The sequence below is a fragment of the Arachis duranensis genome, chromosome 5, assembly GCF_000817695.3.
Source record: "Arachis duranensis cultivar V14167 chromosome 5, aradu.V14167.gnm2.J7QH, whole genome shotgun sequence".
Lineage (NCBI taxonomy): Eukaryota > Viridiplantae > Streptophyta > Magnoliopsida > Fabales > Fabaceae > Arachis > Arachis duranensis.
The window spans coordinates 6,473,147-6,488,104 of NC_029776.3; the positions used below are offsets into that span (position 1 = coordinate 6,473,147).

Below are 14,958 nucleotides of genomic sequence, written 5' to 3' on the forward strand. Positions count from 1 at the left end.
AAAGTTAGGTACAAAAATAAATTTTAAAATAATGTATTACACATGATGTTTTTATTTATTTTTATTTTTTCTATTATAAAAAATAATTTTTATTCTTTCTTAAAAAAATACTTTTTACCGACCCAGAATATACTTTTGTCATCACTCATCACCATTTTCCTTTTAAATTATTTTTCTATACTTATAATATTTCTATAAATTAAAATATAAAAATTTGGCCAGCTTTGATCAAATAACATTACTATTTTGGAGAATGGATCTGACGCATTTAAATTATGAATCTTATACTAAATGTTTAACCATTAAATTACGGTTAATATTTTATTTTTATATCACATATATGTATTTATTAAAAATAAGATCTAACTAAATGTGTACAAAATATATATATTATTAGAATACATTAGAATCAATGAGTATTGATTAAAGAGAAAAAAAAAATCTGTTAGGTAAACTTTGGTTCATTAGGAGTTTTCTCTCTTTTACTTGGAGTAAAGAAAATTGCAGTTTTTACTTGAAGTAGTAAAGAAAACTTAAAGAGCTGACAATTTTAAAAAATTTGGAATTAGTATCCCTTTTGGAAGATTTTTTCTCCAAGAGTGACATTGTCTCTCATCGAAGATGAAGAGATTTCTGCATTGTTCTTAGGAGTTTCAATTAGAATGCTCATTGACTTCTCCTTGCGCCCCATTATCGAGGCTATAAGGCGCATATTCAACCTTTTTGCCTATCATTTAGTCACCTCGGTCTATCAGTTACGTTGGCAATAAATTTAGGATTGAGAATTGTCGATTTTATCTCACTAAAAAACTTTATTGTATTTAAATTGGTGTTGAATTACAAATTTTTGAATAAAAAAAAAAAACAACTAACCTTTAAGATTAAAGAACTGCCACGAGAAAACTCACACAGAAGTGACAAAAAAGAACGAAGATTATATGATTTCTTCATGAGAGTAGGTAAGCAGTCGGATGACAATGGTGTTTAATCATTCGACTGGAAAAGACACAAGACTGAGAGAATAGACTAGTCAGTGAGGTAAAAAAAACATCAAAAAAGTAACAAAAGACAAGAAAAATAAAATAGAGGCAAGATGTGAAAAATACGGTGATTTCACAAAAAAAATAACATATCCTCTTCAAGGAATATACCATATCTATGATATCATGTTAGAAAGGCAAGGAGAACGATAGAAAAATAATTTGAGTGTATTCAAGTTATCTTGAATGATACAATATAAAAGAATATTTATAAGTGCTAAGAGAATCAAAATAATAAAAACGTAATATCGTATAATAAATATTCAGATATGCTAAATCATTCTAAAATGCTAATTAATTCTAATATATTCTAACATATATTAAAATTATATATAGTAATAATTTTTAAAATAAAACTAATGTATTTAACACATTAAATATATAAATAACTTATCTTAAAATATTTTTAGTCAAATAATTCTATTTTAATAATTTTAAATATGTTTTTAGAACACATGTTAACAAAATCTTTCAAAAATGTCAAAAATGCAAACAATGAAGTCTGTCTTCGTAACATAATTAATAATTAGTAAAATATAGGATCACATTATACAAAATATTCACATACAAAAATTCATTTCTGGTATAAATATTTACTACAACAGAAGCAGAAGATAGTGGCAGATTATTAGTGTCTGTTTTGATAGCCGCCACAATTTGCCAATTTAACAGCGATTTTGAGAAGAACAGTTATATGATTTGATTTGCAGCGATTTTTACAAACCCGCCGCTAACCTGACTCTTTTAATCCATCAAGATTTCGGCTTCAACTTGCCCTCTTTCTGTTTCATTCTATTTTTCACTTTTCCTGTATCTGCTCATTCCTCGACTTCTCTCGCCATCGTCCTTGGTCGTTATCTAATTCGACCTTCGTCACGAACTTTTATCGGCGCTGCTTCTGCCGATGTCGAGCTCCTCTGTTTCGTCTCTTTCTTCGGATCTGCTCACCATCTCATTCTACGTGTTCGTGGTTCGAATCTGCTGTAGATGCATGAGCGTCCTGCTTCTGTCGCCTCCAGCCTATGTCACCGCCAGCCTTTCACCGTCACCATCCATCACTGGTTCTGTTCTTTCTTCCTTTTTTTTGTTTGTTTGGGTATTCGTTTTCTTATTTTGTCTTCTTTTTTCTCCTAGGTCATTGATTTCATTTTTTTTACATTGCTGGAGCAGCAAAACGAGGTGAATTCTTGAAATTTGTCTAATTATACTAGCTAAGTGTGTTTGTTACAAGTCTAATTTTTATTTTAGCTAATTGATTTTTGTCTAATTTTACTATGAAATTCATTGCTTCATGAGCCTCCCAAATCTTGTTAACCCTAACCCTTACTCCATGAGCTTCGATTGACGCTGCTTCTGCTGGCCTTGACCTCGAACCAGTGCTCCCTTGCAAATTTCTTTCGCCAAATCTGCTCTATCTGTGGTTCGAATTTGCTGCAGCTGCACGAGTTTCTTGCTATAGTCGCTTTCGGTCTCCTTCGCCACCACCACCATCTCAAGTTCTTCTCCTTCTTCGTTTTATTTCTTTACTTGGGTTTTGTTTTATTCTTCACCTTTTTATATGAGATTTTGGGTGCTAAAAACTTTTTTTTTAATCCTATTAAACATGTAGCATTTTTGTACTTATTTTGATTGCGTAAGCATTAGAAATAAAGTGGGATTTTTTTATTTTCATTTGTTTTTTTTTCACTTGTTTTCTTTTCAAATTTGCTGAAAATGGTATTGATGATAGTGAAGATGAATATTTTGATGATGATGACTATGCTGATTAAATCATTTGATTGAGTATAAGGGATATAACAATATACTCTTATTGTATACAATGAAAGAGGTGATTTAGAAATATGATTATTCAAAAATATTTGATGGTGTTTGTTCGCATTTGGACGTTGATTTTGTATTATTTGAAAAGTGTTAAAAGCTATATTTGGAAGAGAAAAGAGTAGTTCTTCTGCTATTTGTAATGGCTCATTGTTTTTGGATTGCTACTACTCCTGCTCTATGTGTGTGTTGTGTGAGTTGCTTTGTTTGAGGCCTTATGAAAATAATGATATAATTTTATTTGGTTCTCATTTGCTGTTCCAGCTACAAAGATACAATCATTAATCATCAATCATTAATTATTTACACTAGAGACTATATGAAAACAAAATTGTATTGGATTATTTTGTATTAACTTTTTATGATGAAAACCCCTTTTAGCTATTAGTAAAAGAAAAAATATTATGTGTATATGGGATGTGCAAGATATGTGGTGCGTAGTATATCATGAAGACTCACATCAATTACCATTGAATAGGGTGTGCATCTAGACCAAATAGGATTCTCTAGCGGTGAATAATGTATGAATTGTTATGGTCCTATAAGGTTGTCTTAACATTATCTGGAAGATGAGAGAAAAAGATCGATGATTTGTTGAGAAAACTATTTATGTTAAAGTGAATGACCATTGAATTTGGTTTAATTTTTTGGCCTGCTTATAGAAATTGATCAGTGCCTTATTGAAGCAGCAAAAGAAACTACAGAATATGTCCCTTCACATGCTCCCTCTCAATTGTCCGATAGAGTGACAGTTTCATATTCAAATATTAGTATATGGTAATTACACCTTTTTTTAAACCTTGCTGCTATGTATAACAATTTATTGTGAATTTGGATATATTTATATAATATAAACATTCATGTTGTGCTGAATTCTAGTCTTGTTCCTCAGTTTGCTACCTGAATTTTCTGTACAAGACTTTGGATTGCAGGCTTTGAATTTAAAGATTAATGAGGAGCTTGCTCCATTATATAAGGTAAATGGAATATGTTATTGGTGCAGCTGCAGACATTATTTTCTTTATTCCTCCCAACTCTTTCCTATTTAGTATTTAAAACAGCACAAGTGATTAACAGTTTAATTAACATACATAAGAAGTTATGAGGTTCTATAACTTAACTCATGTCTGTTTTCATATAGCTTGTGCCTGTACCCTTTCTTCCTTCTCTATAATATATGATGTTTTATTTGCTAATTCTTCTACTACTGTTTTAAATTTGTGGTAGATTTAAATAGTTTTTGTAATTTTTTGATCAATTTTATTGTTTGCTTTACTTATAGTACTTATTTATTTGTTGCTTCTTTGCCTTTGCAGATCAAGAAGACTATTACAGTGAGTGTAATTGGACTGCCTAATGTTGGCAAGAGTAGTCTTATTAATAGCTTGAAGAGAGCTCATGTTGTTAATGTTGGTGATACTCCTGGATTAACAAGATCGATGCAAGAGGTTCAATTGGACAAAAACATTAAGTTGTTGGACTGTCCTGGTGTTGTCATGCTTAAATCACTAGAAAATGATGCTTCTGTAGCTCTACTGAATTGCAAGAGAATTGAAAAGATAGATAATCTAATTAGCCTAGGTATGCAAACATTTTTTTTCTTTTTTCAAGATGTCTCCAATTTACTCAATTGATTGATAGAGATATAAGAGTTATAAACATCTGTTACCGATACTATTAGTTAAACCTAAGGAATTTGGTGTGCTTGAGCCAAAGTTGAGAAGATGCTTGGTGTGTATTAAAACTTGTCTTAGTGAACCTATTTCTGTTCTTGAACCTATGTTAGTACTAAAAAGTTCAAAATACTTTTTTTTTAATTTCTCTTTTACTCTAATCTCTTTGGCATAGTTTCATCAAATAATCTGTTTTATAAACTCAGACCCAATTAAAGAAAATCTCAATATTTAAGAGGTGTGTCTCTTTTTAAATATCACGACAAAAATTTACCGTACACATTTATTCATAATAAATGTGTCAGGATGATAAATTGGTTTGTTGTAGTAAAATACCCATTTAATAATAGTATGCAAAGATCCTTTTTGAAGATTGTGTGGATTATATATATAGTGGTAAAATGGTTGTTGCTTTGTTTTGTGTGAGATGCGTCATGTCAAAAGCAGGCCTCATTTGAATATATAAAAAATAAATAAAAATTTCTCTAAAAATTTGAAAAATAAATGAAACTTAAATGTTTACACAAAGACAAAATGTTTTGAAGGTTCAAGGAGTGTTTTGTTTAAAAAATAAATTAAAGTAGAGATTTGAGAATTCATTTGTTGTTTCTCAGGATATAATCTCTGTATGCAGACTCATTGTTCATGTATTATCTCAGGAACAATGAATGCCCTGTTTGCCGAACACATTCTGCCAGTCGTCGTTCTTTGAGAGATGATCCGAAATATGATGTCCTTTACTGCTGTTTTATATCCAGCTATTGAGAAGTATGAGGTAGAAAATGAAGAATTCAGCAATGCTTTCTTTAGATTTTTGTAATCCGTTGAGTTTTGAAGATTATGTTTATATAGATGTTTTGTTAATATTTTAAATTAGCATTTTGTCTTTCTTTTGCTAATTAGTAGATAAAATTCACAACTTTTTTAGCGTATGTAGGAGGGTTATTTCAAAGTGCTTTGATTTTCAGAATTTTTTTTATAATCTTATATAGTAGATTGTGGCCGTTTTAACAATTTTCATTAAACCAACATGTAGGATAGCAACAGTTAAAAATGGCCACAATTTAAAAAAAAAACCTATTTACTAAATAGCGACGATTCTGCAACTGTCACAAAATCAATTATCTTATTTGTAGCAATTTTGTCTATGGTTTTTTAGAATTGCCGCAAAATTAAATCTTCATCCCTTAATAGACAATACTTATAAAATCGTTGAAATTTCGTTTTACGACAATATAAAACTGCTACAAATTTCTAAAATAACTACCATTATTCGACGTGTCATTTGTAGTGATTATCTTATACCTCTTTTCTTCGATTCTCAAAAATTCCCCTCCTAAAAGTTGGAGACCTCATATATTTAAAGGTGAAAGTGATGAGATAGAAGCTGCGTGTGGCTCCTACAATTGGAACAATGATATGCGTATGGGCATATGCCATACCTTAGCTTGTCTCTTCCCAATGTAACCTTTCACACATTAAAAAAACCCCACTTCCATTAATGGAGCATGCAATAAATGAGTGTATAATAATGTTTGTATTTTTGTTAGCTATATTGTTTATATTAAAAATGGTTTTACCTTTTTTCTTCAACTTTTATTAATCACTTTTTATACGAAAACTAAAAAAATATATATGTGAATTTAATTTTAATTCATAGATATAATATAAAATATTTTGTTCAATTATATTTATTTTTTAGATAATTATTTATATAATTAATATAAAAAATTATTTTTATTTATGTAATATTATGTAATTAAAAATATATATATAAAATGCATCAAAATAATTAAATTTTATATTATATAATTTCTCGTTAACGAGTAACGACAAACTCTTCCTGTCCCTCTCTGATGTCTACTAGTTAGTGCACATATATACTTGGATGATAATTTCATGTAACATTATTATCTAAGCCAACTAATTTGTATATATTTAGTACTTGTGTGGACTCTGTTTTCTCCATTATAAGATTTTTATTTAGTTATTTATTTTTGTAGGGACATGTATGTTCAAAAGATGGCAGAGACATAAAGCAATCTACTATATCTTCAAGGTGATAGATTAATTTTTGATTTGTTGTATTAAAAATACCATAAACAATAAAAAAAAATGTGTATACTACTGTACTAGGCAATTATAAAGTCCGTTCCAAACATGTATCCAGAACGAAACATACCCATATTTTTTAAAGGCTTTTATAGGCAATTTTCTTTTTATTTTTTATTTTTCTTAACGCAATAATGGTAATATTATATGAAAATATATATATTTATTTATTTTAATTTCTCAATAATTATGATTTAGTTTGAATAGTTAACTAAATGAATGTATAAAATATTTTAAATAATTTGTTGAAAAATCAATTGGGCTATAGAAATTGAAGTTACATATGCACTGGTTTCAGAGATAATATCGTAATAAGATTCTTCTAATACCACGGCAGTTCCACGATTTCATAATGCCTAGACTATTAAATAGTTTCAATAGATATTTTGATAATATCTCTTATTTTTTACATTCGTAAAAGCCATAAAAATTGTATTCGTTAGTAATTTAATTTGTTAGAAGTATAACTAATTAAGTGAATTTCGTACGATAATATGAATTTTTTCAAAATTTAATCGATCGAAAGTGTAACATAATTGATTGAATATCCACATAAGTCTCAATCATAATGTAACATAATTTATTGATAAGAAAAACTCATATAGTAGCTAATTCAATTGTGTAACACTCTCATTTGATTAAATTTTGAAAAAATTCATATTGGCATGTAAAATTCAGTCAACACTTCTAAGTTCTAATCAAATAAATTTTAAAAAAATCTATATTGTTGTGCGAAATTCACTCGATTGGTTGTACTTCTAATCGATTGAATTACCAATAAAATATAATTTTTTTAATTTTTTATAGATGTAACAGATAAAAAACTATTAGTTTACATTATCAATATATTGATGAAAATTACAAATAATAAAAGATCTATTTTTTATTATATTTACAAAACACTCAAATCCTCTATCTACTAATACTAATACTATCGGTTTTTTAGTTTACACAAGAGTTGGAATTTATAAATTATAACAGTGGAGTCACTTGGTTCCGAAAGAGTACTTAATGCAAAAACTAAAATGAATGTCTCAGTTTAATTAAGTACTAGTAAATTAGCAATTAACAACGAAAATATACTAATAATATATATTCACATTGTGTTTGTAATAACTAATAAGAGGAAGAACTGATAAGTGTGGATATGCTATTTATTGGAGGATATGCATCTCAAATTATCATTCTGATCACTAACAACTTACACGTGCAATGTTGCGTTATGTTGGTTCTTGATATTTTTAGATGTAGTCAACACTGACAGTTAGATTTTTCTTACATTTTAATTAATATTAAAATAATAACGATATTTCTTTAATTGTGATCTATTATAATATTTTTTAAATTGTAGAATGATTTAATTTAAAGAGTATAAATTGAACGGTTTGATTTTAAAAAAAGATAAATCGAGCCATCTAATTTTTAATCACAAAAATTAGACTATTCAATTTTTGTATTCGGACTTGCTGATTTATTTTTAAAAAATTAAAAAAATTTAAAATACATAAATCAAATTCTAAATTTTTTAAATACAAATCAAAAGAATTTGATTTGTACATTCTAAATTATTAAAATTTTTTAAACACAAATTGAAGAATCTAATTTGTATACCATTATCTCTCATAATTTTAAAAAACACAACAAAATTACAATATTAAAATATATCGCTTACCCTACTCATATATAATTTTTTAGCCGATTTTTCTGACTTTAGCTTTCCTACCTGGTTGCCTAATTTTATTTCGATAAAAATATAAATAAATAAATATAAAATTAATCATCCTTAAATCGAGGGAGAGAGAGAAGTGGACATGATAAATTGAATTAAGACGAAGAAATTCCTGTTCCTTCGGCCTAAGGTACGAGATTTTGAGAATTCTTGTTGCGAAGGTGAAGGTTCCGGAGGAGGTTGCTTTTGCTTCCATCTCCCTCGGTAGTTTTGTTGCGCCTCTTTTATTTTTTCAAAAATTACAGACACCCCCACCAAAAGCTTAAAACTTTAGCATAAGGTAAATTCTTGTTCATTTCTTCACATTCTTGTTTATTTTGATTTATTAGGCATGGTGGTCTTAGGAGCAAAACAATAAATGATTAGAACATGAGATTTCTGGATGCATAGTTTGATTTTTTTTGGGATTGAAATGGTAAAATCAAATTTTCATGCCGATAGATTTGTTATTTTCTCCCAAAAGAAGAACAGAGCATTGTACTATTGTACTATTGTATGATAAACTGTTATGGAATGAATCGTTTTGTAATTTACACAGCTTTATTAAGAACAGGGTGAACTTTATCTCAACTAATGCGAAAGTTTTACCCTATTCATATAATAAAAAGAAATGTTTATATTTAAATTGGAATTGTATACATAATTAACTTTTTATCATGCCAGTTTATATAATCAGTATTCCACTCAGAACATGCATTTGATGTGTTTGATTTTATGTTTGTTTGTGTTTGTAGATTGGCAGATAAACGGATGGCTAGTGTGGACCACAATTGTTGTAATTCTCTCCAAGATGACAACAAATTCACTCCTGCACCGCCACTGCCACCACCACCACCATCTCCTCGGCCCCGTTCAGCAGCAACTAGTTGTTGTCCTTGCAGGCGCCTTGTGGCGAATTATAATTCAGCGATGAGAGAGTGCAGCTATGTATCTCCAGCAACAATAGAATTGTGGGATCGTCTTTTTGATTCAGGATTTAAAGCAGATGTTAGGATTAATACTGGTAACGGCGGCATTATTTACGCTCATTATAACATAGTTGTAAGTGCATGGACTCCACTTCATTTTGTATAATAGTAGTATGATTCTAGATATAAATTTTGTTTATTTGATGTGCATGTGTGTTGCTGGTTGGATAATGAAAATCAATTGATCAAACATGAATGCTATGAAATCCTATAATTTCCTCAATTTCTTATCTTATGAACTACTTTAGAGAACTGAAATCCTAATCCTTTAAGCTGTAAAAGCTAGCGTTACGTTTTGATTTGGTGGTCCCTGGAATGCTATAGTTTTATGATCTGCATGAACATGGACTGATATTCTGTGGTGAGTATTATCAACTAAGTCAGTGGATCTTTTGGTTTTTGTGGAGACATCTAACTTCATAGTATATGTAACAGGCAGTGGCATCCCCCGTATTAAGAGGCTTGCTGAAGCAAGGAATTTTTTTTCGGAGGTGGAGATCAATCACAATCAAAGGGGTACCACATGATGCTGTTCGGGTTTTCTTTCGATATTTGTACACTTCGTGGTATGTTTAATCTCTCAATCATCCTTAAAATTGTCATAGTGGTAGTGTTGAAATCTTTAATATCATCTATTTGTGAGGCATGACCAGGTTATATTCTCTTGAATTTGTTTGCCTAAATTACACACAATTACTTTTTTGTTCTGTTCAAGTCCATCCATTCATTTGCACAAGACTTTAATCATTATCAACATTAATTTGACCCACGTTTGCATTCATTCGATTTTGTGTCAAAATATGAAGAAATATTTGTTTCATGTACTGAAATTTTATGTGCATTTCTTTTTGTCACAGTTATGAGAAGGAAGAGATGGAAGCATATGTACTACATTTGTTAGTGCTGTCACATGTATTCATGGTTCCTCATTTGAAGCGGGAATGTGAGCAGAATCTAGAATCGAGTTTCCTCACAATAGACAATGTAATTGATGTATTTCAGATTTCATTACTGTGTGATGCTCCACGGCTTAGCCTCATCTGTCACCGTATGATACTTAGCAACTTCAAAGCAGTTTCAGAGTCTGAAGGATGGAAAGCGATGAAGGAGAGCCATCCAGTTTTAGAAAAGGAAGTTTTGGAGTCCATGATCGAGGAAGAAAATGTAAGGCTCCTCTCTCATTTTACTATATAACTTAGACTCTGGGAGAGATTATATCCATGATGATGGTTCTTGAAACCTTTATGACCAAATTCTAGAGTTCGATCCTTGTTGATTATGGATGGTTTTCTATACTACACTTATCTTGTCTGATTGCCTTTTGATGAACTCATAATTCAGAATAAAAAGGAGAGGACCCGAAAGATCAATGAGAGGAAGATATACATGCAACTGTATGAGGCGATGGAAGCTCTTGTTCACATATGCAGAGATGGCTGCCGAACTATTGGCCCTTGTGATAAAGACTTCAAAGCAAATCAGCCATGTAAATATGCAGCATGTAAGGGGCTAGAATTGCTCGTGCGACATTTTGCTGCATGCAAACTTAGAGTCCCTGGAGGTTGTGGTCATTGCAAGAGGATGTGGCAACTATTAGAGCTGCATTCCCGAATATGTTCTGATCCCGATGGTTGTAGAGTTCCCTTGTGCAGGTAAATATTTCATCATTTAATTTCAACATATTAGTGGTGTGAAATATTTTACATTTACTAAACTCTATATTGATGAGAGTAGAAGTCATAAAAATGACAATATATATTGATTGATTGTGTAGAGTCTTTTTACAATGATACTGCATTAGAATTAAATTTATCATGATATATTTTTGTTTTAAGATTTTATTTAATGTAGTTCAATTTTGTAGCTGAACTTTTAAATTTGATCAAATTTATGTCAGGAACTTTAAGCAGCGGATATCGAAACAAAGCAAGAAAGAGGAAATCAGGTGGAAAATATTGGTTAAAAAGATCTTGAGAACAAGAGGTATTGGAATAGCACCATGCTTTCAGCAGCAATAACAATAGCTTTTGTGGTGGATATATAGGATCATAGATTGCAGCAGCAGTTTTAAAGCCAACAAATTATATACTTGTTGTATGTGTTAGCTATAAATAAAATCCTCAAAAGGATTACTGTTGCTCCTCTGAACATCAGTAATAATAAATATTTTTCTTGTTATTGCTGCTGTAAAATTTTGTTTCTCCCTTATTATTTTAAGACCTAAGAATTTTGGAAATTGTAGCCAACAATTACAAGTTTTGAACCTTTAAACAACTGAAAATCATTCTAGAAGACCAATAAACGTGATGTGATTCAAACTACTCATTAGCTTTTGTTCAGTCGATCTTCTTATGCAGGGAACAATTTTGTATTTCATCTGTAAATGTCAGAGAGTTTAAATCTACGACTTTTGTGTTACAAAGTTGAGTTTAATACATCCTAGAATGGTTCCGTAATGATCATGAAACTGTGTTACAAGTGTGATATAGAATATGAAGTATTATGAATTTATACCATATTGTAGAAAAATATTTACAGACAACACTTTGATATACTTTCCACGCTGTTGCATACAAATGGATGGTGTAATCTAGTGTGGCGTGGTGGGGTAAATCTTAAACACTAGATACGAGTCACAGATATAGGAATTGCCGAGGATAAATAAACTGATATTCATTATTATTAATAATTGATTCAAAAAATACATATAAGAGGCCTCTTGGGTGAAATGAAAACATTCTACAATATGAGCAAGTGTGGAACTCATTAATCTAACGTAACCTATTTCGACTATAGCATACTTCTGCATAGTTGAAAGAAACAAAACAATGCATCCCCCTTTCCCTTTGCACCTCCCATTTGAAAATTTTCATCTAAGCTTTCAGGTGGCGTTGAAACTCTGCCAACCCATCGTTATCCCAACTGTGTTGCTAAGGATTTTGTGTTCAAATCTAAGATATGGTTATACTTCTCGATTTACTAGTAAAATCCTTTTGCCATTGTAAAAATGGTTTTCAACTAAAATATTCCCAAAATCATTCATTTATGTTCCCTGTTACTTTCTTTTTGTATTCACAATACTAGAGGGATGAGCTTTCCTCGTCCGAGCTTGTATCCTGCTTTGCACTGTACCTGTTGAGAACAGGTAATGGTGCACTTGCGGCTATGCGGAATGATCTCGCGGAGCCGACAATTCTATCATGCATCCTTCCCACTTCCTTGCAGACCAAATCCAGAATATTTAGGAAGTCTCTTACAATCATAAAGATTCTGAAAGGGTGGGCTTCTTCTTTTGCTGCATCCCCATGGAAGTATTCTGTTACTTCTTTCACAAGGAACAAGGCCTTCTTCTCATCAGCTTTAATCCTCGTGATTTCTTCTTCAGCATATTTCAGAAATTGCTTTGTGGAGTTGAAGAAATTCCCCTGCGTATCTGGCTTCTCATATTTCAATACCAGTCGCACTTTATCAAGCCCTGTTTCGAGCTTCGAAACATAGCTGCTTAAGACATCTGAATCTATTCCTACTGTGAACACTACCATTCGCGGATTCCCCGCCTCCATCTTCAGATCTAATAATCTCCTGGACCACAAAGTGAAGCAATGTGGTCTTTCCATCTGTTCCCTTTATATCTACAAGTTTTAAGAGTGTCTCAAGTTTGAAAGCTTTGGCATCGCCTCTATTGGTGCCGACATTCATTCTGTTTCCTGTTCTGAGAACAGCTTCAAGGAGTTTGAGGAATAACCGGCTGTTCCTTAATTCCTCACTTGCTGCCTGAAAAACATTAACAACTGATTATCAATTAGTTTCTCAGATACAGCCAAGAGATTAAAGATCACAAAGGGAAAGATCAAGCAAGTCAGACCTCCAGGGTTTGAAAAGACTTCCCGAGATAGTTGACTTCTGAATCAAAGTTAGCCCTATATAGCATAGCTTCAACCCTCTTGAAAGCAAAAGGGATATCAAGCACAGCTTTAAGAAACCTTTCCGCTGACCCAAGTTTTGAGAGGTCACCATTGTAGTTTTTGAGTTTTATCTCTTCCTCTTTAGTAGGAGCCATCTTTACTAGTGTTTCCAATAGCTCAGCACCCAAAGCTTCAGGATTCCCTGTTTCATCCAAATGTGGTGCCATGAATGTGATTGCAAAATAGAAATATAGGATATAGATAGTGACTGGTTCAAGATAAAAATGAACAATAATGTGATAGGGGAACATCCTATCTTCAGAAGTTCAGATAAGATATGTTAAATACTCATCATAGTAGATTAACGTAGAAAAAGGAAACATCATCTTTGGATTAGAGGATTGAAGCAAGTATTGGCTGCTGATTTAGATTTTATCATTTGTGAAATCCATGGTTCTCACAAACCTAGGGTGCTTTTGCTTTTAGAGGAACCTTGACAGTTACTGCCCATAAAGATCTAGATGGGTAAGGGATTCTTACAGTGACAACTGACAATGGAAATATGGAGATTATTATATAATAAAAAGCCTTCACAAAAAGAAAAAAAAAGAGTTTAAAAGTGAAGTAAAAAATAATTTAAAAGTTGAATTAAAAATCATTCTCAGCTGGTGGTGGAGGAAGAATCAGTGTGATTAAATATTATGGTGGATGTTGGTCATTGTTTTATACTTCTAAAGGACGTTTTATGACTAAAGCAGTATCGCTAATGAGCTGGATTTTATCTTTGCCACTGTTTGTAATCGACAGTTCCGAACTACCTAACATAGAAATGGTCTTAAAATAACATATTGATGCACATGGCATGATGATGCCGTTTAGACGTTTCCTCATCTGATTTAAGATGCAATGATGATGACGTTTTATTTAAGTTCTCTATCTAAGCACCGAGTTTCTTTATATACGATGCGTTCCTCTTTAGCTAGTTGGCACAAAATGACACAGGTAAACTTTATTATATGACTCCTCTCCTTTGTCATCATATTTAAGACATTATATTTTTGTAGGTAATACCAAAAGCTTCACTTAGAAAATTCTGCACGTCTTTGCTAAGTATGCACATAGACCCGTGAATAAAAATACTGTAGAGATCACCCATCGAGGTTCTAAAAAGTTGAGAGCTCAATCGCTATCACTGTCACTAAGTAAGAAAACACACTGCCTATTTTAACCAAATTGAGAAAAACGTGACAATCTTGTCACCAGTAGTGCATTTGAAACGGGAAAGAATGGAAGGAAAAGAAGGTACCATCTAAAAGAGCTTCGGAAACCTCATCCCTGGTGACATTTAGTGCCCTGAGTAGTATAGCTATGTTCTGAGACTTCTTGGGGTCAAGCACCCTGTTCTCATGATCAATTGAAGGCAGAACCGTTTTCTTAGGAGGTTCTTTAGGGGCAGAGTTAGTGGCATTACAGCCAAATAAAGACTCCATCATGTCCTCATTCAATCTAAAAATACAAAAACAAACATCACATTCATTATATACGGCATAAAAAACAGTATTAATTTAGTTTCAGAGTTGAACAGTGTACTCACTGGAAGGAACTGGATTTTAACTGGTCCCACACAGTAACACGATCTGAGGAAGCACGGACCTTATCCCAATGCAAAGCTTTTAACTTGGGTTTTACTCCATCCGTTTCATTGGCTTCATG

General features: G+C 31.6%; 2 protein-coding genes across 2 annotated transcripts in view; one reads left to right on the forward strand and one right to left on the reverse strand.

Annotated features, from left to right (window-relative positions):
- The first annotated feature begins 8,431 nt into the window (after window positions 1–8,431).
- LOC107487659 (BTB/POZ and TAZ domain-containing protein 4) lies at window positions 8,432–11,532 on the forward strand. Its single transcript, XM_016108343.3, has 6 exons — window positions 8,432–8,652; window positions 9,107–9,413; window positions 9,776–9,906; window positions 10,198–10,504; window positions 10,682–10,992; window positions 11,238–11,532. The coding sequence occupies exons 2-6, from the start codon at window positions 9,123–9,125 to the stop codon at window positions 11,356–11,358; spliced, it is 1,161 nt and encodes a 386-aa protein (XP_015963829.1). The 5' UTR covers window positions 8,432–8,652; window positions 9,107–9,122; the 3' UTR covers window positions 11,359–11,532.
- Window positions 11,533–11,996: 464 nt separating this feature from the next.
- Window positions 11,997–14,958, reverse strand: part of LOC107487660 (formin-like protein 6) — a gene marked incomplete in the record, with an annotated part of 4,510 nt that continues 1,548 nt past the window's right edge. Inside the window, 5 exon segments of the mRNA XM_016108345.3 lie at window positions 11,997–12,871; window positions 12,873–13,114; window positions 13,206–13,447; window positions 14,552–14,751; window positions 14,840–14,958. Coding sequence (XP_015963831.2) covers window positions 12,421–12,871; window positions 12,873–13,114; window positions 13,206–13,447; window positions 14,552–14,751; window positions 14,840–14,958 — 1,254 coding nt within the window.

Coding starts and splice junctions, on each gene's coding strand:
- LOC107487659 (XM_016108343.3), top strand. CDS start 9,123: ATGGCTAGTGTGGACCACAATTGTTGTAATTCTCTCCAAGATGACAAC. Junction 9,907..10,197: donor CGATATTTGTACACTTCGTG/GTATGTTTAATC, acceptor TTTTTGTCACAG/TTATGAGAAGGAAGAGATGG. Junction 10,505..10,681: donor CCATGATCGAGGAAGAAAAT/GTAAGGCTCCTC, acceptor CTCATAATTCAG/AATAAAAAGGAGAGGACCCG.